This window comes from Trichoderma aggressivum (genome assembly GCF_033847375.1).
Source record: "Trichoderma aggressivum f. europaeum strain CBS 100526 chromosome Unknown scaffold_023, whole genome shotgun sequence".
NCBI lineage: Eukaryota > Fungi > Ascomycota > Sordariomycetes > Hypocreales > Hypocreaceae > Trichoderma > Trichoderma aggressivum.
In genome coordinates this window covers 201963-226870 of record NW_026946389.1, presented here as the reverse complement: position 1 = coordinate 226870, position 24908 = coordinate 201963, and the positions used below count along the sequence as shown (strand labels likewise).

At 51.5% G+C, this 24908-nt stretch overlaps 5 protein-coding genes across 5 annotated transcripts; 3 read left to right on the top strand and 2 right to left on the bottom strand.

The window, feature by feature from the left end:
* Positions 1-887: 887 nt before the first annotated feature.
* Positions 888-2147, top strand: Triagg1_6078 (uncharacterized protein; the record flags this gene model as incomplete). The annotated part of the gene is made up of 1 exon (XM_062900663.1): positions 888-2147. One exon carries the CDS (start codon positions 888-890, stop codon positions 2145-2147), a length of 1260 nt encoding a protein of 419 aa, XP_062754935.1.
* A 6308-nt stretch (positions 2148-8455) lies between these two features.
* On the top strand, positions 8456-10082 carry Triagg1_6077 (uncharacterized protein; the record flags this gene model as incomplete). The annotated part of the gene is made up of 4 exons (XM_062900661.1): positions 8456-8507; positions 8605-8805; positions 8859-9058; positions 9153-10082. The coding sequence occupies 4 exons, from the start codon at positions 8456-8458 to the stop codon at positions 10080-10082; spliced, it is 1383 nt and encodes a 460-aa protein (XP_062754934.1).
* A 1034-nt stretch (positions 10083-11116) lies between these two features.
* Triagg1_6076 (uncharacterized protein) lies at positions 11117-12646 on the bottom strand (the record flags this gene model as incomplete). Its single annotated transcript, XM_062900660.1, has 1 exon — positions 11117-12646. One exon carries the CDS (start codon positions 12644-12646, stop codon positions 11117-11119), a length of 1530 nt encoding a protein of 509 aa, XP_062754933.1.
* A 1106-nt stretch (positions 12647-13752) lies between these two features.
* Positions 13753-14563, top strand: Triagg1_6075 (uncharacterized protein; the record flags this gene model as incomplete). The annotated part of the gene is made up of 2 exons (XM_062900659.1): positions 13753-14059; positions 14142-14563. 2 exons carry the CDS (start codon positions 13753-13755, stop codon positions 14561-14563), a joined length of 729 nt encoding a protein of 242 aa, XP_062754932.1.
* An 838-nt stretch (positions 14564-15401) lies between these two features.
* Positions 15402-17276, bottom strand: Triagg1_6074 (uncharacterized protein; the record flags this gene model as incomplete). The annotated part of the gene is made up of 1 exon (XM_062900658.1): positions 15402-17276. The coding sequence occupies one exon, from the start codon at positions 17274-17276 to the stop codon at positions 15402-15404; it is 1875 nt and encodes a 624-aa protein (XP_062754931.1).
* Between the last annotated feature and the right edge of the window lie 7632 nt (positions 17277-24908).

Sequence of the window (24908 nt, the reverse complement as noted above, 5' to 3'; positions counted from 1 at the left end):
AGGTCATGTGAGCTCCAGCTCTACTCCAAAGACCAAAGGGCACGCAGAAGCCCGTCTCTGCGCTAAGAGAGCGATTTTGACATGTGAAACTTGAATTTTTTTCTTCTTCTCCCTCTCCCTGCTTCACCCTGCTCTGATACCGCGTCTCAAGAGCCATCAACCAGCCAGCGGTTCAACTGCCATCGCGTCGGTTCAACTGTCATGCCTCTCGCCCATAGCCTCTGACAAGTGGATTTCTAAGCCTTTCCGCAGGCGATCCGAGCGAAATAGACGTCCGTTGGCCGAGCCTTCGCCCAATTGGGCTCTAGGATCGAAGCACACAATCGCGCATCTCCGCCAATCGCCGCCACGTCCACTCACACGGATCGCTGGATTGCGACTTTTAATCTTTTCTAATACTCCTTATCTCCACGATCAAGACCCTTTTCTTCCCCCCCAAGCCCCAAGCCTCTTCTGTTCCTTTGCTGGAGCCTCGTCCATGATGGCTTGAGAGTTTGTTGCGAGTCTTGGTTCCCAATTCGCCACCTCTTTTTGTCGTTGACGTCTTGCATCTCGCATTCGGTCGGTGCAAGTTCGGAAATGGTTCGACGCTTCCCAATCCAAAGACACAGTCAGTGACACGACGATACTCACAAGGTCCCGTCGCTACTTTCGTTGTGAAGCCCAGGGCGCGTCATTGTGGCCGGGGCTGTCAGGATTGTGCGCGGTTTAAAAGCTCCATCGCTTTCGGCGGTTACTGGTCTGACTGACGGGATTATCTGGTTTCGGGGGTCCTTGTCAGCAGAATCCCAACATCGAAAGCGGAACCGCAGAAACTCGTCTCTGTTTCCCTACTCTTGTTGTTCATCACCGGCTCATCCTGCTCCAACCTAGATCAGAAAGAAGCCATGGTCGATTTACGACACGGCGACCACCGGCCCATCCAGACGAGCGCTGTGATTGTGCTGGGCGCTTCAAAATGCCAATCCATGCCACCCCCGTCTCCGCCGACTCCCTCAGCCTCACCATCAGCCAAGGAGATTGGCGACCCTGTGGATGGCTTCAGCCTGGACAGAGGAGCTACGCGAGAGCAATCCGTAATGGACAGAAGACTTCACAGCGGCATCCATGTATTAAACATCGAGGCCGCGGCGCTAGCAAATCTCACAAAGCTCTACGAGATTGACGCAATCGCCCGGGCTGGGTTCAATGCCTCCATCAAGGCTATTACTCGACTGGCCAAGACCAAGGGCAAGCTAGTAATCATAGGAGTGGGCAAGTCTGGCCACATTGGAAAGAAGCTGGTCGCCACGTTCCAAAGCCTGGCGATTCGCTCCGTCTTCCTTCACCCCACCGAAGCTCTTCACGGAGACCTGGGCATAGTGGGCCCGGAAGATACGCTCTTGTTCATCACCTACTCCGGAAAGACTCAGGAGCTTCTTCTAACGCTGCCTCACCTGGACGAGAGGCTTCCTACCATTCTCCTCACTTCTCACATGAGACACGAGACTTGCGAGTTTATCAAGCATCGGCCCAACACCATTCTCTTACCGGCGCCAATTCCTGAGCCGGAGAGCGTATCGTTTGGAGTTTCGGCGCCATCAGCATCAACCACAGCTGCTCTAGCATTGGGGGATGCGCTGGCCATCACGGCGGCGCACGAGCTTCACCCCAGCGTCTCAAAAATGTTTGCCAAGAACCACCCCGGTGGTGCTATTGGTGCCGCCGTGGCCGCGGTGGCTCGAGGTCCCCAGACCATAGGTCACATTTCCGTGCCATGGGACGACATTGACGTCGCCGATGGGCTGAGCAGCGATGATTTCGCGTCGAGTTTGCTCCGGGCTGCGTACAAGTCTAAGACGGGCTGGGTCAGAGTCGGCGACGAGACGGCGGTCCCGAGCAAGATTCGAGCGCTGAGTGACGCAGACATGGTGAGACCAATCAAGGAGGTCACGGGCATCACGGTGTCCCGCCAGCAGATGCTGGCCATGTCGTCGGAGACGACGGTCCGCCAGGCGCGAGACATATTGGAAGACATGCAGTCGTCCCCAATCGAAGAGCATGAGCAAGCAATTGGCGGGCCGGGATCGGTCATCGCAATCACGAGCAGCGGTAGCATTGTTGGCGTTTTGGAAGTTGAGCAAGTCCTCGAATACCAGGACGTTTGAAAAGCTTGACAAAGAGAGAGAGAGAGAGAAGAGGGAGGGGGAAAAGGAACAAGGGAGGAATTTTCATGACAAACCCCCCATGCTCATTCATTGTGCAACCATGTGGTAATTTGGTGTCATTCTTTGGGGGGGCCCAACCGGACATTTAGAGGAACCTTTGTAAGGGTCATTTTGAGTGATACTACGCCACACGAGAAGGCGATGGGCATAGTATACTATCATCCCATTGCATGCATTTACGGGTAGCTGCAGGATCTATTGATTCAGCGTGCATATATACTGCTAGGTTTTTATATCACGACAAGACAACAAAAACGAAGCTATTGGACATTGCAGTACTTTGATTCGTCGTGAATGGTGCAATTGAGTTGTGCATCTCCAACACTGCGTCTTGGCTGAGGGTTCAGTCGCGGTGCAAACATGCTTCTCGTTGGGCTGTCCAATGTCACCTACCAGTATCAAGGGTTGAGATGCCGAATCCCGTGTGCTGGTCATTGATAGCCGCGGAATATATATCTGCAGGCGAAAGAGGAGTACACGCTCAATCCCTTAGTCCATGAAAGAAGATGATAAAAAATAAAATGAACGAATGAATGAACAAGGTTTAAGGTTGCTTTGTTTCTTGTCTACCTACGGATAAGGTTATTCGCCCGCATCATTGTGGCGGCGGCTGGTGTGTGACGATGACACGACGATTGCGATTCGGTGGGATTCATGTCTCCTTGTTCAAACTTGTTGTAAGCTCCAGAAATACAAACTAGGTACTGGGACAAACGAGCAATTGCCGACGCCCACTTTGTTTGCTTTACCGTGGGGCTAGTATGGCTAAAGGGACTCGATCAAAGTCGATGGCATATCCCGAGGTATCATGAGGTTTCATGAGGTCCATGCGGCTGGCATATGACGGGTAGGCTATAGTAGGTACAAAACGAACAGTAGTTGGAAGCTGATAAAGAAGAACCGCATGAAGATGCCAGCAATAAGCCAAAGGAACGTGGGCGCGCGCACATCCATGTCTACATACTCCTCGTCAAACACGAATTCTCCACGTTGTTTTTTCGTTTCGTTCAGATTCAACCAACCAACAACGAGCCAGCAAAAAGATGCGTGCATGAGATCAAGACTATTCAACTTGTTTGGCCATCCAATCCCACGAGCTTGCCGCGGCTCGGTGGCTGTCTGACTTGGAAGCACCGAAACGCGGAGGAGCGTGTGCATGCAACCATGACCATGTCAATTTGCATGGACCAGCCATACCCCTTCTTCCCTTCTTCTTCCGGCGGTCGATGTGCTGGCGTCGCCCAAAGTAAGTCGGGGCTGACGAGGGCTCGTACATAGGTATCTTACACCGTCTCTCTCACTCACTCTGTGTGCGTGTGTGTTTGGTTTTGCTGTGCCTGGGCTTGGTGTCGCGTGACCACCAGTTTCGGGTGGTTCCGCCGTGTTATGAGTGACTATTTTTTTTTTATTACACTGGGCTTGTCTACGAGTACCTGCTGTTGTCCAATGGTTACACTGAAGAAGTTGAAGATGCGCTGGCCGGGATTCTGTACGAGTACATGAGACATTGATTAGGCTGCCGCACTGGATTGGCCTATCTGAAGGGGACCGGCGATTGCGAGCGTGCGAGACAACTCGTCACCTGCTTGAATCGGGGGCTCTCGTGTTTAGCTGCCGGGTCAAGAACCATGTTGGACATTACTTTTTTTTTTTTGACCGTCTATTCGGGGGTCGGGATGGTGTAAGACCGAGGGATGGTTGGTTAGAGCCTCGCAAAGGACTGAAGGAAAGTCTGGAATCAATGAAGCAATTTCTGGTGTACTGGATGAGCCCGATTGTTGCCCGTGATGCGCAGCTGAATAGAGGGCGTGATAACGGAGGGTTACCATCGCTAAGGACGCATTGAGCAGAGGGGATGAGACAGGCATGGGCCTAGATCGCGGGAAAGATGGTGTTACTTGTATGTCTGTCTTCTCGGGGCTGAGCCTGGGCGGCGATGTGATTTGCTTGTATATCAGACTCTATATGCGGGTGTTGTCGTGGTGCATGTGTGTGTGCTTCTACCCCCCACTCTACTAGATACTAGAGCCATTGATGAAACCGGAGGGTTTGAGACAGTTTGCAATGCGGAGCACATGAGGCTTTCATTCGATCATGTCAAGGGCATTCTTTCTTATCGGATGAGGGATATGCGTTGCTGGTGGGCATCTGCAGGTTTGACGAGATGTGGAAGGAGAGCGGCAACGGCTGCAGACATGGGATGGTGGTAGTATTGGCAGCAGAAGTGTTGAGAAGGGAACTCGATACTATTGCAGGGAGATTGCAAATCCAAAAGGGCACATATACTGGATGCTTCCATGCGGCATGTATGCTTACCTATGGGGATTCAATGACACGAACCAATACTGACCTGTCACAGCATTACCCATGACAAAGAGAAGAAGACAAAGGAAGAGGAATAGTCTTGGGCTGACATGTAGCCGATCAGACACCTCGGATAAGCGCCTCTTGTCTCATTTTTTTGTTTTCCTTTCGGAAGACGGCAAAGGGTAGCATCCAGAGACGCGGCAAGAAACCCACCTTGCAGCAACAACAGGCGGCGGGCTCCGGCTGAAGGAAATAAGACGAGAGTCCAGGTCGACCACAAGATGGAGTCGCACGGGTCGGAATGGTGAGCTAGACGATCCAGCAGCCAATCTAGATTTGCAGGGCCCGCAATCTGGCCTGCCGCAGAGAGCCAGAGTTTCTGCAAGCTAGGTTCAATAGTAGGCCATGCTCGTGGTACAAGTACGGGAGGGAGGGGCGTGCCGACGGGGATCCGTTCGTTGTTGCTGGCGATGGGCTTGTTTTTTTTTTTTTTTTTTTGGTCTTTTGTGTTGTATCTGCATGTGATGTGGTGCGCGGGATCAAGAACCATGAAGCAAGAAATACTCAATATCACGCAAGCAATGGCAATGAATCCCTCTGAAAGAACAAGTTGGCTCGTCCAACGGAACCACCCAACAACGGCGTATCAAAACTCGTAATATCCCAAGCACGCAAGGATTTTGACCCGAAATCCCTGCCTGAGCGCTCCCCCACCACCGACGACGCCTTCATGATTTCACTCACCCACCCTTGGAGAAGAACAAGAACGAAAGCTGAAAAAAAAAAGAGTCCAACTCGGGCAAGCACTCACGCGACACCAGTGGCAAAGGAGGGGATACTTGGCTTAGACGGGCCGATCGGTTCTAAGGGTCGCGAAAGAAAAAAAAATATGAAAGAAAGGGGGGGGACCCCCAAGCGGAGAATTATGGCGAAATAAGAGTTTTTCTTCTTCTTTGACGTTGGAGCTGTTGGGTGTTGATCGTTTTGGGAACATCTCGGTGAACGGATTGAGTGAAGCTCGGGGGCGGGTAACGGAGGACCTGCAGATTGTGGATCGCCTCGGGGTCCCTTGTTGTGCGTCTTGCTTCCTCCCAATTTGATTGATCCTTTTTTTTTTCCCCTTGTAGTATTCTGGCTTGGGAACATGGACCAAGCAGGGGGGAGAGAGTGGGAGTGGCACATGCCAGGCGATTGGCTGTGTTGGACTGCGGTTGCGAGGGACGGTTGAGTCGGAGAAAATGGCTGTGAGGGCATCGTGTTTGTGATGGATGGATAGGAGTCTAGAATCCAATTGCAGAAGCTGAAGTTGTATTTGAAATCCAAGGTACATTAGCCACCCTGCGATGTCTTTAGTCCCAGAACAGGTACTAAAATGCAGTTTTGACACACACCCAATCAGAGCCATGCAGACGTCGAGACTTGCCGGGGTTTGTATTCAGTACGAGCACATCTCGATAGCAAATTCCACCTCAACCAAGGCACCGCAGCATCTCACAGGTCCAGAATCCAAAACCCGGCTACTGTACGGAGCATCCAATGGCTCGTTGCCTTTAGCCGATTTCCGTAGGGCAGCGGGAGGCCAGGGGTTAGCAACAAAGGAAAAAGGCATCATCTGGGCCAATGGGGGGCACGAAATCGATTTAAGAATCGAGGCACTAGTTCTGTACCAATGTTGTGAAGCACGAGCACGATGCAGCTACCGAGGACGTGCCTTAGGCCGTGCATTTTGAATGGATTGATGCCTTTCAAGCTCCGCGGTCGGGCTATTTCGAAACAGCCGAGGGAACGTGGAATATAACCGCATGAACTCACCATGCCCGATTTCGAGGTATACAGTAGGCCGGTTTAGAATGGGGAAAAGAGAAAAAAAGAGGGCAAAAACCTTTAGTGATGGAGAGACGGGGAAAAAGAATGAATACGAAACTTTTTCATTAATCCTCTGCCGGTCCCTTGTCCATCTCTCTAGTCAACTAGTAGTTTAGACTGACTCGGATCTTGACTTTTTTTTTTTGTGCCCGTTCAATTATACCGGCAGCAGTTAGTTGATCAGGTCATCTTTTCAAGTCCATATTTTTCTTTGCTCGGGTAGACGAGAGGGGCCGCTGTTTGGCCGTCCAGTTTTTTCTCCATGGGGGGTCTGGAACGGCTCAATGGGTATGTTGCCTTGGCGCGAATTTGATTGTGTAACAATGTGCGTGCGAGAAGGCCGTTTGCGGATGAGGGCGACGGAAGAGGGAGAGGTAAAGCCGGGGAAAAGAAAAAGAGCATGGCGAACAAATTCGAACAATTGATGTTTGTGTGTGTGCGTCTAAGGTTAAGGTTATTTTTTATTTTATTTTAAAATTTTAAAAATTTTCCCAGTCTCTTTCTGTGTAGACTGGTATTTGATCCAATGTAAATGGACGAGCTTGACTGGCTGTCGTGTCTTACTGAGAGCTAGAAGAGGCGAGTCCGGGCTCCTCCTTACGGCGCACAATTCGACAAAAATCAGAATTAGGCTCTCGTCTGGACTGACGACGCTTCGTATTGAATTCCAATCAACACCCATTCGCCCGTGGCAATATGCATTAATTCAATGCGCCAGCCAACTTGCACATGGAATCAATCTTTGCTCGCTGGAGGCCCCCCCAGCCCTCAGCCCGGCCGTGACGATAGTGTCAACCTACTGTACAGCTTCAATGGCTCCTCCACTCCCATGCGCGGTGCTCCATAGGGGCCCCATAGGCGCTGCTCGCCCCATCCATGCTCCAAAATGCCTGCCGCAGCCTGCAGACGCCCACTGACACCCACTGACACCCACTGGGACTGGGGCTGCCTGGCAACCTGTAATTGATGCCTGCCCTGTCTTCATGTTGTTAGCGCCCACGAGTACATGGCAGACAGCGGACCTTGTCTTTTCCACGCCTCCTTTGCCCGAGCCCGGTTCGAGTTCTAGTTCTAGTTCTCCATGGATCCTCTTCTCTCTTCCAGGGTTCCCATCAAATGATATAATTCCGCGAACCCCCGTGCGCAAACCTGCCGAGCTCGTTGGCTGCTCTGGATGCCGATCGACTCTGGTCCTCTCAACTGCAGGTGACATCGTTGACAGCGGTTCGTTCACCTCGGGATTTGCGGTTCGTGAAGCTTTTCGTCTCTTTGTTCCTGCCAGCTTCTTGTGCGTCATCGTCATCCTTTGTCCCCCCAGAAGACGGGCGACAAAGCACATGCAAAGTCTATCCTATCGCATCAGCCAACAGCCGGCTGATATTCCAATTCAATTCAATTCAATTCATCTCCCTCGCTCTGTCTTGCCTGTCTTACCCCGGCTCCGGCTCCGGCTCGTTCGCCGTGGACTATAGCTCTAGCGCAAAGGCAAAACCTCATCTCAGCTGCTACTGTTACCACGACTACTACTACTATCTTATCTCTCTATAGCCCAGTCTCTTCCGCTCTCCAAGCCATCCCCGGCCTTCCCTTGTTTGTTTCATCCATTCCTCTTACTGTAAGCCGGCCGTTATCGCTCGCTGCTTTGACTTTTGCATTTGATCCAATCTCTTCCCCTCCCTCTGCGCAAACGCCACGGCTTGTCATCCGGTTGGCTCCACGACATTTGCATTGCCTTCAATCGCTTTGTTTTTTTCCCTGCAGTACAGTAGACCGCACTGGGCCAAGCCTCGCACTTTGCATCACCCCATCTCATCCGTTGCAGCTCTATTGCAGCCGTCCCGAGGGCCCGATCCGATCGAGAACGAGCTCCCTCTCTTCATCTTCTTCATTCTGGCTCCCTCCCGCTCTCTTCCGTACCAGCACCAGCCTTGGACGAGGCCAATTGCTCCACCAGCATAGCCTCGATTTCACCCCGACGGTGCCGCCACCAACGGCTTTTAATGCTTTCATCTCGACGACAGCCACTCAATTGATCTCGAGCCAGCATCTGCGAGCAGCAGCTTTCCAGTCAAATCATGAAGTACGGCGTTCAGTTGGAGCGAGAGTCGGTTCCTGGATGGAGCTTGCGTATGTCCATGTCTCTCTCTACCTCTCCAGTCTCAAATTGTCCCACAGCGCTTTGACTCATTCCAGACGCATCATCTAATTGACCTCGCAATCACAGACAACCTCGACTACAACTCCCTCAAGCACGAGATCAAAGTCCACACAACGCGCGACCAAGCCACAGCCCTCGCCATTCCCGGTCACCAAGATACAGCCCTGCAGCGATTCGAGGATGCCCTGTACACCGAGCTCTGCCACCAGCACGACCGACTCGACTTGTTTGTCATCAGCAAGGCGGACGAAGTCTCGAGACGATTGGGTACGCTTTCTTTGTCATGGCCGGGTCGCCACCCCGTTGCTAATACAGACCAGAACACATCGCTGCCAGCATTAAGCGGTTTGCCGCCAAGACCCATCACGAGACCGGCTCGCCGAGTGCATCCCTAAGAAACCAGCGCAAATTCATAAAATACGAGCGCGAGCTGCTGCGGTTGAGGGAGGACATACAGGCCCTAACGCGCTTTGCCAATGCTCAGATTGTTGCGTTTCGCAAGATTCTCAAAAAGTATAGAGTACGTCATGATGGACACTTTTACTGGACCGGACTGCATACCTAACAGGTATGGACGGCGGGTCCTGCGAGCTTTTGGCTAACCCTTGCAACAGAAATGGACCGGTTCATCATCGTTAAGCTCCAGGTTCAACGAAGAGGTGCTGAGCAACCCCAGGAGCTTTACGCGACGCAGCTTTGCCGACCTGCTGGAGCGGCACGACGAAATCCAAGAGACGCTTCGCCATGCCACCCCGGCCTTTAGTGAGCCTAGCTCGCCTTCATCAGTCGACACGCCCGTCGCCCCTTCGAGGCACCCGTCAAGTTCGCAGCGCGTCACCTTTGATCCTCTCCCGCCGTCCTACCTCGACCCCGAGCCGCAGCCCAAGTACTGGAACGAGTATGACGACGGTAGCGACGCCGGCGGCCCAGACGACGAATACGCAATCTACGTCGATCCCGACCAGGACTCGGGCTTCCCCGGCTTGAGCTACGCCCAGGCCATTGTGTCGTTTCCCTTTGAAAAGGCCAAGGAGTGGCTAGGCAAACCGCGGTCGCCTGAGCGGCAGCCCCTCTTTTCCTCCATCTCATCCGGGGACTCGTTCAACCAGGGGTACGGCTCCACGACGGCGGTGCACACCGACTCGGAGGAGGAGGAGGCATACGCCAGCTCCGACGGCTTCCCCACGCAAGGCTATGCCGCGCACTACGCCCTGCCCAGCGTCGGCTCGCAGGAGCTGCGTCGTTACCGCGAGCGAGTCTTGTTATTGGGCACCGTTGGCTGCTTCGGGGCCGCCTTTTTCTTCTTCGGCATCGCCGGCATCCTCATCTCGACAGGCCGGCACAAGCTGCGAGTCGAAGTCGATGCCGGCGCTACCGTTGGGGCAGTGGTCAGCCTGTTCTGCGCGTGCTCCGGCCTCGGCATGACTCTTTACAGAGAGGACCACCTGTCTCTGCCGTATCGCCTGATGGTGTGGTGCACCTTTGTCGCCACCTGTTTGCTCAACGGCATGCTACTCATTCTCGTCCTGGGCAATGCTCCCTGAGTTTGGCGAGTCGTGAATAGCTGGAGCGAGGGGAGAGAATATCGTCTCTCTTGTTTTTTTTTTGTGTTGTCATTAATTCTATATCAAAGTTGCATGCATCAGACTTGCGGTCTGCGGAGTTGGAATCTTTTTGTATTTTCCCCCATATTCTTTCCCATCTTTCCTTTTTGTTTTATTTTCCCCTTTTCTTGTGTGTATAATGCGTTTTCATTTCTCATTTCTCATTTCTCATTTTTTATCCGATTACGGAAACAGCGACTGGAGGGGTTTCTATATCATTTGACAGCTTCAAGCTAGAGATGTTGCTGCTGAACAATCGACGGCAGTCTAGCAAATTGCATAATGGCGCTTTGGATGGGCATATTTTGTATGTATATGATTCATGACAGAGACTCAGGACGGGAAGAGCGGGTGGAAAGGTTCTTTTTTGAGATTCCCGAGACTGTTTGGAGGCTCTGCACAGAAGATGGGCATATTTATTTACAAGGCATTTTCACATCAAATCTTGCGTTTCCACATACATGAAATATGAGCTGTAATTGTAATGTAATGTAGTAACGCAATTCAGCCAAGACTCGATGGCATGTACGAGTATGCAGCCAGAAATAGCAAAGTGGAGATGGGATGGGGATTTGCGTTTCTTGTCCCTTTCTTGGCCACCCCCCATGAGATATTTATCCAGCCAGTCAGAGCAGCTGGCTTTGACTTTTTTGGCAATTCGATAAAGTGCTGTAGGATTGTCTCCAATTGCTGGACGGAGGTGGTGGAAACTGAGCAATGCATGTATTTGGTAAAGGGCAGAGAAACTATCTAGCAACATTCATATCCGTCTTTTCTTGGCATATAAGCTCAATATTAGAAAAGAACTCGAGGGAAGAAAGAAAGAAACCTGCGAAAAGGGAAGAAATTGAAACAAAAAAAAATAGCAGATGAATAAAAGCAAGAGTGTAAAGATCAGCCACTTATAACCCCCCCCCCCTGTGAAGAATTCCCGAAACCCGCAAGCACATGCTCCCCCCCCAAAACCCTCCATTTCAAACACCATCATCATCATCATCTTGATCATCAAGTCCATCAAGGTCCAGCCAGTAATCAAGCGAGTCGACATCCATATCCATCGTCGTGGCCTGATCAAAGTGCCTCCGGTCGCACTGCTCCTCAATGTGCTTCGCCAGCGTATCAATCGCCTCGACACTCCTCTTGGCCATCTCCGCCGTGCGCCTCCGCACCGCCTTGTCGCCGGCCATCTGTCCCTTGAAGAAATCCATGGCCTGTTCGTGGCGTCTGTTGATGGTGAGGCGGCACGAGCCGCTGCCCTTGACGGTGACGTGCGCGGACCGCCTGCTCGCGTGGCGGGTGAGGATGTCGACGTGCAGGACTTGGCAGTCGACGGCTTTGATGGCCTGGATCACGGGGCTGTTGGCCTGGAAGAAGTCGACAAAGGTGAAGCGGCTCTGCGAGGATCCGTCTTGCTGCTGATGGAAGAGCGGCATGATGCACACGGTTAGGGTGTGGATGCTGCGGGATGACGAGGCGGGTTGGCCGGGAAGCGGCTTGCGGAATACATCCATCGCGGCGACCATGCTGTCTTGAGTAATCGCTGAATAGCGGTTTGCTTCGGCCTCGATGGTGATGTGGCGGAATAGATGCGCGTATCTTTCGATGTTGATGCTGCGCTCCCTGTCGGCGACAACGGGGCCATCGTCATCATCTTCGTCGTCCTGCTCAAGATCATCCTCGTACTCGGACTCGCCATCGTCTTCGCCATTCCTGCCCGCTTCGTCGTCCATCGCCAGGCTGTCAATATACACCCCGTTGAAATTTGCGTCGCGGAGACGGTACAAGAAAGTATTTGCTCCGTAGAGCACCACGCTCGCCTCTTCGTGCACGATTCGAGACACGCTGAGGATTTTCGCCGATATCTGCAGATCTTTTGTCCAGTAGACTTGTTTCCAGCCTCCGTGGACGGGGATTGGCTTTGCGGCAGTGAGTAGGTGGCGATAAATCTGCATGCGAATCTCTCTCGGGATGCCCATGAAAGTAGGTGGTGTCTTCTGTATAACGTGTTCTGGAGGAGGCGCTTTGCGAGCCCGCTTTGCAGGCCTGCATGGCTCATGATCCCTTTCCTGCCCCCGGTTTTCTTCTTGTTCCTCATCTTGTTCCTGCTCAGCGTTTCGTCGTGTCTTCCAATAAGGCCGTTGGAGGTTGTCGTCATAAGGGTCAGGGATGTGAGGCTTATCAGCTTTGAGTGATTCCGTCACTTCTCGTTCCTCATTTTCGCCCAATTCTTCCCGCTTTTCTTGAATCTTCGAGTAATGTCTTTTATTGGGAACTCTCGATATGCCGACAAGATCTTCTTCCTCAGGTAGCTCAAGTTTCAGGCCGTTGGGGAGGCGGACATAGTCACGAAGCACCTGGTTCCCTCGCTCTTGATACATGCAGCGTTTGGCCTCGGCGCGTTCTTTACGAGACTTGCGCTGGCGTTGTTTCTTCTTGCTCGCTCGCGAGGACCTGATACGAGTGGGCTTGGCTTTGGAAGCTCCTGAGGTGCGACAAGGAGCCATTGTGGGTGATGTTGGATGGTTGAGAGTGGGTATACGAATGAGTTGGAGTGTTGTGCAATGATGGGGTATTGGGTATAACAAGAGGTGATTGAGGATGAGGATCAGTGATGAGAAGAGGTTTGAAGACAAGGGAAGAAGAGATGAATTCATGGTGCAGTGTTGCACTCTGCGTTAGGCATCTCTTTAGGTGCATCTCCTTGGGCGGTGTGCAGAGCTGGAGCGCAGAGTTCGATGCCAGCATTGATGCTGTCTCGCCTGCGGTTCAACAGGACGTTGATGGACAGTCTCCTCCTCTCCGATGTGAACATGGCCAAGTTGTTTCGTACCTCTAGCGATATTCATCCGTTACAATTAATTTGGGAATTTTACATCAAAACCCCTATATGTCGTATTAAACGCATGCCACCATCTAGGTACTATCTTGACGTTGCGGTACTGTTATACACGTATAATGAAGTTCTCGCAACCTTTGGAGACCATAGTAATCTAACTGGCTACGCTACAGCTTTAGGGCTGCTAGGCGCTAGATCTCGTCAAATAGCAGCCACATCGATCGAGTCCTTTCAACCTGCAAGTCGATAGAGTCGCATTGAGTCCGATACAATTGGCGACAACTAATAACCCAATCCCACTCAATCAAAAAAAACACAAAACACCAATCCAACCCCCATCCTCTATACTCATGCTTATCTGCATTCAACAATGTCATGCAACAACACACCCGGAGATAACAAAGTGGAGATGACATTTTTTTCTCTCTCTTTAACCCCCATCCATGGGCTCCATAATATGACACGGAAGATTTACCCAACCAGTCAGAGCCGCCGACTTTGACTCATTCGGCAACTGAGCGGAGGGGGAACGCCGGGCTCTTCATTTATAACGGCCCAACTTGCTACTATATTCGTCTTTGCTGTTGAATCTCCTTGTAAAGTATCATGAACTGAGCGAGCGTATCTCTGTCTTCATATTACAGCATTATACCCAGCGGTCTTGGCATCTGTTTACAACAGTCACTAAACCACCATCACCACCATCACCATCTAAAACAGTGACAACTCAAAACTCAACTCGTATTACCCATTCTTAACCAATCTCACCCAACAATGACCGCAGCCTTCCGCCTCCGCCCCGGATCAGCCGCCGATCTCGTCCACGCCGTGCGTCTCTACGACGCCTGTCTCGGACCAGACAAGCTAGTATCCCTCTTGTTCCCAGCCAAGCAGGACGATCCCGCAGCATACAACAAGTACCTCTACAGACTATACGCGAAGCGTTACTGGTCCGTCGAATGGATGTTTACCTTTGTCGTCAAGGAAGGCGGCGATGCCGTTGGGACCGAAGTCGTCGGCTTTGCGTGCTGGAAGAAGCCCAAGACCGAGATTCCCTTTAGCGAGCGCTGGTTTACTCTCTGTGAGTCTCTTCTCTCTTGTCAATTGCCGCTTCTCGCATCATACATGTACATCAAAGCATATCAAAAGCTGACCTCGAAAAGTTGCCTGGATCGCCCCCGTCATGCGCGCATTCATCACCCTCCAGAACAAAATCGCGCCCCCCAACGTCGACTTCCACGTCGCCCACGCCTTTGACCGCTGCTTCCCACCCGTCGAAAAGGCCGTCTTCACGGGCAAGAATCCCCAAGAGTGGTGGTATCTCAGCACCCTCGCCGTGCACCCCTCCGAGCAAGGCCATGGCTTGGGCGCTCTGCTCATGGCCCAAGGACTGACAATGGCCGACGAGTTTCAGGAGAAGCAGGCCCTCGTCAAGGCGGAGGGCAAGGCGAGAGGAAAGGTCTGGCTGATTGGCCTCAGGGGCACGGATACCTTTTACTCAAGGTTCGGCTTCGGCGAGGTGGGCAGGGCGAATGTCGGCGAGTTGAGCGAGTGGGACGGCGGCCTTGTCATGTTTCGAGAGTAAAGCCATGGTTGAGAAAAGCTCGTTTGTTTTGTTCATCTATTTCGTACATACGAAGTGCTGGTGGCCTTCATCCTTTGGAGTCAGATAGAAGTACAAGCCCTGTGGTGTTTTCCTCGCGTCTCCTTTTTCGTGCCTCAAACCCCTTTTTGTGATCATGCTTCCCTTGACCAATCCATGTACGCCCAGCCATCCTGTCCCTCAAAGCAATGATTAAATCCTTTTGTCACTTTTATAAAAGCAAATTCATCACGAGACATGCTCGTCGATGATCAAACGCAACCATTCATATCCCGAATTCTGCGGCCGTTTCTCATAAAACAAATAATTTCGCTCGCTCATATCTATCCGCCAGAATGTCCGATTTGGACAAAAAAAAAGTAAGGAATGGAAAGTGGAAAGAAGAGAGAACATGAAAAAACAAGAAGGAAAAGAAAAAAAGAAACATGGACCAAGCAAAATAGAAGAGGAAAAAGCGAATCTCTAAACTCCTCCCCTGTCTAACAAATTCTTTAGCCGTGCCTTGTCATTGTGAGCGTAAAGTTTTACGCCGTATAAGCACAAGATATTTTTTTTTTTTTAAAAAAAAGCAAAGTGGAAGAAGCAATCAAAGTCATGAAGATGTATGACAGAAATAACATATCAAAACAGACGAAGGCATGAAAAAAAAGTATGTCGCAATGATGGCACGCCAAAGTAACTTGAATTTTGGCATGTTTTCGTCGTCAAGTACAGGTGTGGTGCGAAGTGGAGGTTTGAAGATCCTACAGCTAACCCTCATGTGCTTCCCCAGCCACTTTCGCAACAGCCGAGCTCATACATCGTCCTAATGAAGTGCTTTCTATTCAACTCTCTCAGCTGAAGGGCGTTGTTTAGCCTGACCAAGGTAAGTTGGAGCTCGTAGGCTGTCCAACTGAGGGCGAGTTACTTGATCGTAATAGTAATGTTGTTGCAAGGCGCTTGATCTTTGAGGCCAGGTTGGAACGTAGGAATGACCAGACTCGGGCCACTGCTCTCGGGAGTAGCTGCGGGTGTTCGGTTCATACGTCAGAGAGGCCACAGCTCTGTTGTCAAAGTAGGTTGTGCCGAAATGCGAGGTGCCGCTTGAACTCGGTCGAGGATTTTCCAACATGGGCTGGCTCGTTGCGATATTTTCACTATAAGATCGCAAGCGAGGGACTCGTGGCATGTTAGTGTCCTCATTAATCGATGTCCAAGAGCCTCTGAATGGTGCAATTGCCGAATCTGAATCCCGAAGATCACTGGCTCCCGCCAGATGAGCAATGGACGGCAGTCTCTGCTGGTAGTGGTGTTCTCTATTCCTTTGAAGAAGAGATTGAGATTCTGCGCCCGCACGGTACTGAGCTGGATGTTGTTGTTGATCGTGGCTGTAAAAACCACTGAAACCATGAGGGCGTCGAAATTCGCTGGACGAGAGCCCATACATGTGCGCGGTAGGTCCTTGGGAATGTCCAGGAGATGATACCTGGGATTTTGGGGCCGCGGGCAAGGTCCGGGGCACGGCTGACTCGGCGCCAGCCGAAGACGCAAGCGCATGGCTCGTTGCGTAAGACGGCATAGTGGATGGAAGGGGCATTTGAGGGGGATGTTGGGGGGAGTCTGCTCCAAGAGGACTGAGGCGGATTCGCTTCCGCGAAGCGTTCACAGATTCAACCGCCTCATGTTGAACGACAAGTGAAGAATCCCCGTGGCTGACACAGTCTGCGTCTTCAGAACTTCGCCGCTTGGAGGCCTTGGCTTCTACTGTAGTGGTAGCTGCGCGGGTTGCTTTGCGGCTTCTGACCAGCTTCGCTATGTTTCCCGCCTCTGACTCTGTAATGTCAGGCAGAAACTCGACCTCTGGAACCTGGCCAAGAGTGCCATTCTCAATCTCCAGGTACAGGCGATCTGCAACCTCGAGCATTTGCTCCGTCGTGTATCCAGTACCCAAACGTTGAATGATCCAGTCGGGGGCGGCCGAACTGTTTGGTGCCTCTACAGACTCATCCTCGCCTTCTTCTGTTGCGCCTCCTTCTTTATCAAGGCGGCTCTGTTCCCTCTTGCGTAACGCCAACGTCCAGAGCTTGATGTAGGGGCCGGTTCCTTGGCGTTGATTCTCGTTACTCCATCTTTGGAGTCGGTTGATCTGCATCTTCACGAGGTACATCTGGTTGAGGGGGTAGGTCTTGGCGTTTCGATACCTGATTCGTTGATAATGTTTGCGACAATAATAAACCCACACCTGCTTTGGGATACGAAGGGTGCAGGCCTTATTGCGTCCGAAAAGGTGTGAAATGGCTTTTCGTAGCTGCGAGCCAGTCTGACAATCATTGACAAACATACATCGAGGCTCTTCTTCGAGCGGAGCCATTGATGCTGGGCTCAAAGCCTCAAGAGATGCCTCTCGAGTTATTACGTCGCGGGTCGATTGTGTCAGAGAAGTGATGTCGGATATCTGATCGGAGACTTGCTCTTGTGGCTGTAAGACAGTTCCCCGAGAAAGCATCATATCAATGACAGTGCTTGTTTGCCCATTCCTGAGTGCAGGGTGCAGTCGGTGGTCGGAGTCAACATCTTGGTAGGTTGCAGCCATGTTTGGCTTGGCTTCCTCTGCTTGAGTCCGCAAACTTTTTGGCGTAGATCTACCCATGATTAACTCAGTAGATGATGGCGCGGGATAGCGATCGTTCAACGTGTCTGATGCCGATGTTGTCATACGGGAATCGAGAAGGGGAGCAGATGTTGCTCTTTTATGATACTTTGGTCGGGTCGTCAACTCGGAACTGCATCAAATGATTTAGCTTCAGAATCGTTAAGAGAACTTTTATGAAGAGACGATCAAAGGGAAAATACGTGTAGGAAAGTCACAGGATGTGTATGTAGTCTCCAAGAGCAAGAGAGGACAATACTGTGTGTTGACAGTAGTGGCCAAGAGGTGTATGGTGTAGGAAAGGAAGTCTGAACTTTGGGATCAAGAGAATATAAATAGAAAATTTGCGCAGCTAAAAGCGGGAAAATTCTTTCACAGTGATGCAGCGCCAGCTGTCTGTCCTTTGGTCACGCGTGCCGTCAAGGCAGGCTTTGACCGCATTCTTCAGCTGTCAGGAATTTCTGCCAGAAGCTGCCAGGATGTCATCGGTGATTCACTGGCAGCCGACTCGTGCACACCGTCTTTCAACAATGAGATGATGCTTGAGCACTTGCTTGAGGAGGCACCATGCAGAATTCAGCTCTGAATAGAGTGACTCCTCTTCGGAAAGCGAAAGGGGAAAAAGCAATAGTCAACGGAAACTGAGGCAGAAATATTTTGACAAGCATTTGAAAGGTACAAGTTATTTCGCATTGTTCTGGGCAATCCGTTTGATATGCCCAGGCAGCAGCCTTTACACAAGGTTTCTAGGAGAATGGAAAAATGAAAGACGTACCGCAAGGCCTCTCCAAGTAGAGTAGGTTGCCTAAGCTTCCGCAAGCTGAAAACGACAGCCGGTCGATCATTCGAAACGTTTCTCGTTATGATTAGCTGGTTTTGCATTGCTGCTGAGACTTCTTCTGCAAGTAGAGGAGATGGAGACTGCGTTGTGATGTCAAAATCAATCCGAGGACTTTGTGCTCCAAACCGGTTGACATGGACCGACGGCGTTTCCACCATGGGTATGCTAGAAGAAGATACGCCGCAAACAGATGCCACAGACGATAGCCCTGAATAACACTCTGACAGCGATGATCCCGATGACACGAGACTGCTGTTGCTGAATGATAATTTATGCTTTGGGATTACCAATAATTCTCCTGAAAAGCTGGCACGGTGGTCGTGAGGCGTCATTCTGTACTACACGTCAGATTCATTCTCCTTAAGCCTTTGGTTCAGCTATAGGTCTGGTGTAAGCTTACCGAGTTGAATATATGTGAGCATCGTCACTAAGATGAAGATTGTAAGCTTAGGGGTACAACAGATTATGCCAAGTAGAAGTTCAAAAGAGATTCGCTCTTTTGATGCCAGCCACGAGGTGGTTCAATTTGTGCTAGCGGATGGAGCAAGCTGTCTGGCCGCTAACATTGTTTTCCAACAAGGAATGAAGCGAGTCAAGCTCACTCACCATGATAATTCGTTCCTTGCCAACTGTATCGGCAATTGGGACGTACTTCCGAATGGAAAGCTCATTGATGGTCGCTTTGATCTATTGTTTGCTTCCAAGGCAGTTTCATGGACATGCTTTGGTGAAAGTGGAGGGCCAACGCCTGACTGAGAATCCGACTCCTCGGGCTTGGTTGCTCTTACTCTGCTTTCATCCCCAAAGCTGGCAATTTGCCTGTCATCTCTGCCTGGGCTCTGGCTGGAGTCTTCGACCCGAGGCATCGGTAATGGTTTGCCGTGATTGTGGTCCTTTGATGAGCCCTTTATGCCTCCTCTGATGTAGCAAGGCTGTTGAGCATTGTTGAGAAGCGAAGTTACATCCATTTCCTCGATTTATCAATGCAGATAACCGCGAGTGTTGTTGCTTACGACAAGATGGATGGTAGTAGATAAGAAGTGCGACGTAAGAGAACTGCGGGGCGAGCAGACGACGCCCTCACGCAGACAAGAACTCCGACTTGATCCGGGAAGGTGACGACAACTTCGAGCTGGTACAAAAAAAATCTTCAAATAAGGGCTGTTTTCTGAAGTGCAACTGGTGCTGGAACACAAGAAGTAGCGCGTCAGGTGTCTCCCAGCCACGTAAGTTGGCTGTTTCGGCGTTTCAGGTAGTGATTATGTGCTATGTGATATGTAGATTGAAGCCCCTTCAAAACCACTTATGGTCTTGGAAATGCGCACTTGATGCCTGACGACGGTTATTGCAGAAACGAGCGATACAACGAATCTGAGTATTATTGTCGAGACTTTGAGATGGTCGGATGGTCGGTGGGAGATGCCTGAATTCGTCTGCTCTTTGTTGAGTTTGAGAAACGAGAATGACCACTATGCAGAAAAGGCTCAAAATCTTCCCTCTAAGAAACCAGAAACTGTATAGGAATGTTTGCCGGGGCCCCTGTAGACTTATGCCGTGCTGGTTTCCGGCAAAGCAGAGCTATGCTTACAGAAACCAGGATCGTACAGCGGCGTGGAGCTTGTTTATCTGATGAGGCTTCTTTTCTCGATCAGGACAGCGGTGAGATAAAAGAAGGAAATCGTCTGCTTCTATTTTTACAGGCAGTAAATACCCCAAATAGTTTCGAAACGTGGGGCGTTGGCATATGATGAGACGCAATATGCGACAGGATGCTAACCTAGTAGGCACGACGTTGATCTACTAGTGGGTGGGCAGGTAAGGCTGAGTAAAGCAACGTTGAATGAGAAAAGTCCGGGAGATGAGAGTTGACTGATGTGAATAGGCCGGGGAACCGGATTGTTTGCCTGCGTTGACGACATGAAAGGAGAAGAGGGTAAGACAGAGGACAGCGCATTGCCCAAGTCGGGAGCAGGAGTGTGGGCCGCCACCGACAACCTCGCCATTGAATTGTCCAACACTGTACTTGCATATGACACTTTGAGAAACTGTGCAGATGTTGACCCTGCCAGCGTTGTACTCTTCTGTTTAAATCGACGCCGTTTGGCCGAAAACGAGGGCGGCGACCAGTAACGGAAAGGTCGAGGTTCCATGAGGCCGGATACGACGACAGTCACCAACTGGGCATGATAGAGGTTGCTCACAGACGTCCAAGGGCGAAATTTGAAGCTGACAGCCTAGGCGACGAAACGTTTGCTGTTCAGCTGAATCAAAATCTGTTAGTAGCTGAAATATTGGTATTTCCCCTCCCCCCTTCTCGTGGGATCTCGCAAAACAGACCGGTGATTCGGCCAGCAAGCGACAAGTCCCTTGGTAAATCGGAAATAAACATGAGAGCCATGCTGAGCCACCCATTCCTGCAGTCAAATCGTAAACCAAAGACTTTTAGTTCTGAAATCCTTGCTCATGCTAGCTTAGTTACCGCTAGAGCGGGGCGGGATACAGGAATGGCTTAGCAGTCGTGTGTAGTCGACTTGGTTACTTGCAGATATGGGCCCGAGCAGTCAATCCGTGGGTCGTTGGTTTATCACTTCAACGAGGTAAACATGAGCTGGGGCCACGACGTGAAACCGAGCTCGTCTTGGATCGTCCAATCGGCAGGTTTCGAGCTGACGCATCTTGGTCGCCCACATACTAACCAGAGGCTGGAGAAATCAAGTATGAGTCCAAAATTGGCCCTCCTCTCCCAAGCCCTGTTTCCCATGGGGCCACGGCGTTGATCGTCGAGAAGAGGGACTGAATGAGTTGCAGCACGCTTAGGTCTGATATGACGAAACGCAAGCCAAAAAGCCCCAGAACGCCCAGAGGGGTCGCCGATGCAGAATCCATAGACAGGGTCGGGGAGACGCCGTCGGCCAGCTCTCTCCTGATGAGACGCTGCGCAATTTGTTGTCGACCATGCTCATTAAACTCTCAGTTAAACCAGCCTTTGTTGCAGCCGTGCAAGAAGACAGATGCCGGATAGGTGTGGTAGAGCAAGCGACATGGCAGGGGATACCCACCCAGGCCTGGCACCGTACCGTAGCATCACACTGCTGAATGCCATGTGGTTGAGTGCCAGTGAGGCAAGCGGGTGTGTCTGACAAGCATGCCTTTAGTCCAGGAAGGGGAAGTCCTTGCGGGAGAAGATGTGGCAGACCTGGCCGGGACTGCAGTGCCCACGCCCTCGAGACTTGCTCTGTGCGGGCCTCTCGCGCGGCGCGTCTGGCCGTAGAGGTGGTGAGGCGCGAGAGAGGAATGTCGGTCCTATTCGCAAGAACTTGACATTTCTTGGCTGGTCGCTTGCAGCTACCCCCGAAGCCAAGCGTTCGGCTACATGCGTGTATATCATGGGAGACTGGAAGACGGAGTAATAACCTGGTAGATGGACGTTGGTGCCCACTCGCATACGAGGCCAAGCACGAGTACTGTACTGTAGACTGCCGGTCATATGTAGACGCACCGTCCGTAGTCTGTCGTCTCGCCATGTCGCTATCCCCGGAGAAAAAGGCACAAAGCCGCTCTCGTCAGCGATCGGGCTCCATGTTTCATCGCCGTATCGTATCTGTCGATGGTACCAGGCAGATGCTGGGCCAGGCCGGGTGGGGATCGTCCAGTCTCCTCTCCGTGCAGAGCGTTGCGAAGGACTGGATGCCGCACAACTGGGAAAACAACGAGAGCATCGGCGAGTGCCGGGGGGTGCAGCCGCATGTTTCAGCCGTGCGTGGACATGCAGATACGCTGCACGGCGTGCGCCTTTCTTTGTTCCTGCGATGAAGAGCTCGCACAGACACCGTTGACAAGAGTCGAGGCGGTGACGACGGCCACCCTCATGCCATCGAGCGCTTCTGTACGAGGTGAAAATTAAGTACCAAATGCGTGAGACGTGCCTGGGCAATGTCTTGTTCCGCTAGCGAGGCCACGAGGAGGCGAGCACATCGGAACCCTGAATTCGATTGTGCATGTACGTGTAGCTGACAGGTCTAGGATCCCCGTCCTTGTAGTATTGGGGTTGATACCTTCAGGGTTCCAATCGATGTCTTACTGGTGCCCTCATGCCTTTGTCGTTCCTTCCTGAGTGCTACTACTACTTAGTACTAGGCAGGTACTTGCCATCATCGGAAAGGGACTTGTCCAGTGCGGCTGCCCGGTGATGGGGTTCCTGCAAGTCTTGACCAAGCATTGACACGACCTTGTACTTACTTGGTACATCATGGCAAATGGCTGACGCATTCAAATCTCTCCTCCTTCATCCCCAATGACTTGTCGCCATCGTATTCGTACAACAGCAATCGCATGCAGCCTCTGCAAATCAGATAATTTGCTGTCGACAATGTACCGTCCAACCGGTACAGGATACTATCGGCATAGAGCCCTATCACCATGCAACAGGTACGGTAAGTATGGTTGTGGTGGTGGGCATCCGTGGGGATATCAAAGCGTAACTGATGATTAGTCGAGACGACCACCATCATCGGGCCTCATCGGGCTTCATTGGGCAGGGTTCACGTTCCTGCTTCGTGTGATGAGCAAATAAGGTGCATGCACGAGTAAGCCCACCTCTGTGGCAATCCTTCTGTGGGCTTCCGAGCGCTGCTCTATCAATCAAGGGCTGCCCAGCATCACGAGAAGCGCCTCGTCGAATACCTAGCACAACCCATGCGATGCAGCGGCGGGCCCAAGCTTGGGAATGGGTGTGTCGTCTTCACGTTGAGCATTAAAAATGGAGCCGGCAACCCCAGGCCAATGCTAGAAGTTGCCCAACACTCGCGTTTGCATTCCAAATGAGATTCCAAAGCAATATCGATCTTCTCTGGAAGCTCGACCGACCCCACGCTAGCTAGAGGGGTTGATCCTGGCTTGCATTTCTAGGCCCTGCGCTCATCCCGCGCCGTGTGGATGATTGATTTCGTATTATCGTCCATCTCCAAAAGGGCCCAAGCGGCCGGCTCGGATATGGCCCTTCAAAGAAGCCCTTGCCGCCACGTTTTCTAGACTTGCGAGACTACTTGCGGGCGACGGGTTACGGCGTAACCCTTCCCTGGCTGTCGTCTGGAGGATCACCTATGTGAACCTGGGTATGGATTTTCAAGCCGCCTTGCACTTCACTGGATGGACAAATTCTCAACAGCTTCGCCCAGAAAGGGCGATGTGCCCTTGGTGGGTTTCATCCGTCATGAAAGAATGCTATCTACTAGTACGAGTAGTATTTCAGACGGCCCACCAGCCGAAGCTTTCAGGGCATATGCGCGTGTCATGTATTACTTCCACAGCCGCGGGATTATGTTCCTCGAGCCTATCATAAATCCACGTTCCGCTACTCAGGGTAGCGCTAGACTTGTGTTCGCTTTCCTTTCTGCCGCAATCCGCTTCAGTCTCGGTCGGCTATGATGGCTCTTAGCTTCTCGTCATGCTATTAACATTAAGTAGTCTCCGATTCTGGTTGCTTGAACTGCAGGTCCCAAGAGTTTGGCAGACGATCTAGCAAGTCCCGATACCCGGTTAGCTCACCCTTAACTGCCGTGGGGGATTCGGCAAAAGTTCTACCAAGAAGACGGCCAAGTGATAGCCATGTCTGAGTTGTTAAGGGTCCTTCCTATCTAGAAAGGGGGCAGATGCAATATCTTGGCAGATGAGCACACGAGCTCTAGGCCCTGTTACTATAAATGAAGAGCAGAATAGCCTAATAGGCGCCTGGCTGTTGTGAAGAGAGAAAATTCCCCTCTCGGTGAATCTTCGTATACTCCGTATCTGCAGTGGAGGGGGGGCTAATTTGACCTCAACAGTTTTGCTCCTTAGATGTTGATAAGTTAGCACTCGGCTGCAACGATTTGATAGGCGAAGTCATTGGCTGGCGGCTTCACCTGGTTGTGTCACCACAACATGAATCCAATGGCACCTCGCGCGCATGTCAAGATGGCACGGTAGATCCTCAGGAGCATCTTCGTTCCCCATCGGCCTCCTCCGTGCAGAAATATTGTATCAGGCCTGATTGGGCCAACTTGGCTGCCATGTGGCAGTTCATGTGGCAGGTAATATAGGAGCCGTGGCGACATCGTCTCTGCAAGATTGGCTGCAGCTTCATACTGTCATCTTCGCAGAGCGCAAACCTCAGTCTATCCTTCTATTTCGTAGAATCTCGACTGCCGCACGCGCTCCCGTGGTCCTCGGAACCATGACAGGAGTGGCTCTTTGAAAACGACAATGACCGATCGGCCAACTGGGCTAGCTGCTGCGACCCGACATCACGACGCTACATCCGTTATTCCGACGTTATCACGACTTGGAATTCCGCGCCTGCACCTACGGCAGCAAGTCTATCTGGGCGTTGTTGCTACAAGGATTTAAATTTATCGACAACCGTAACAACAACCTTGAGTGTAACTGGCGCTTGTGTGTCCACCCATATAGAGTGTTCCCGCCTATGGAAATGAGACTTGAGATCTGACGTGTCTCCTGTCTCATTGCCACGACCAAGCTGAAAGGTAACATTTCGGGCTCACTCGCCCGGTGCGCTGGGTGAAGCAAACATGCATCGGAGAATTACTGTATGCTCGGATACCCACAGACCGCGGCACAATGCCTACGGCAGAGGGCATATCAGAGTCCGAACCGTGTAACCCATTGACAACAGTTAATATTGACTTCATAACCAGTGTGGGTTACTCCCTATTGGCAGCCTCGCTGGCGCCACCGCAAATGTTGAACTGCCGGGATCACGGAGCCTGCGATGAGCGTGCGTCGTCTTGAGAAGTCCCTGCATATTCTCTGTCAGCATTGAAGAGAATTCATCGTGGCTGAGCAACCACGAAGAGAGCTTT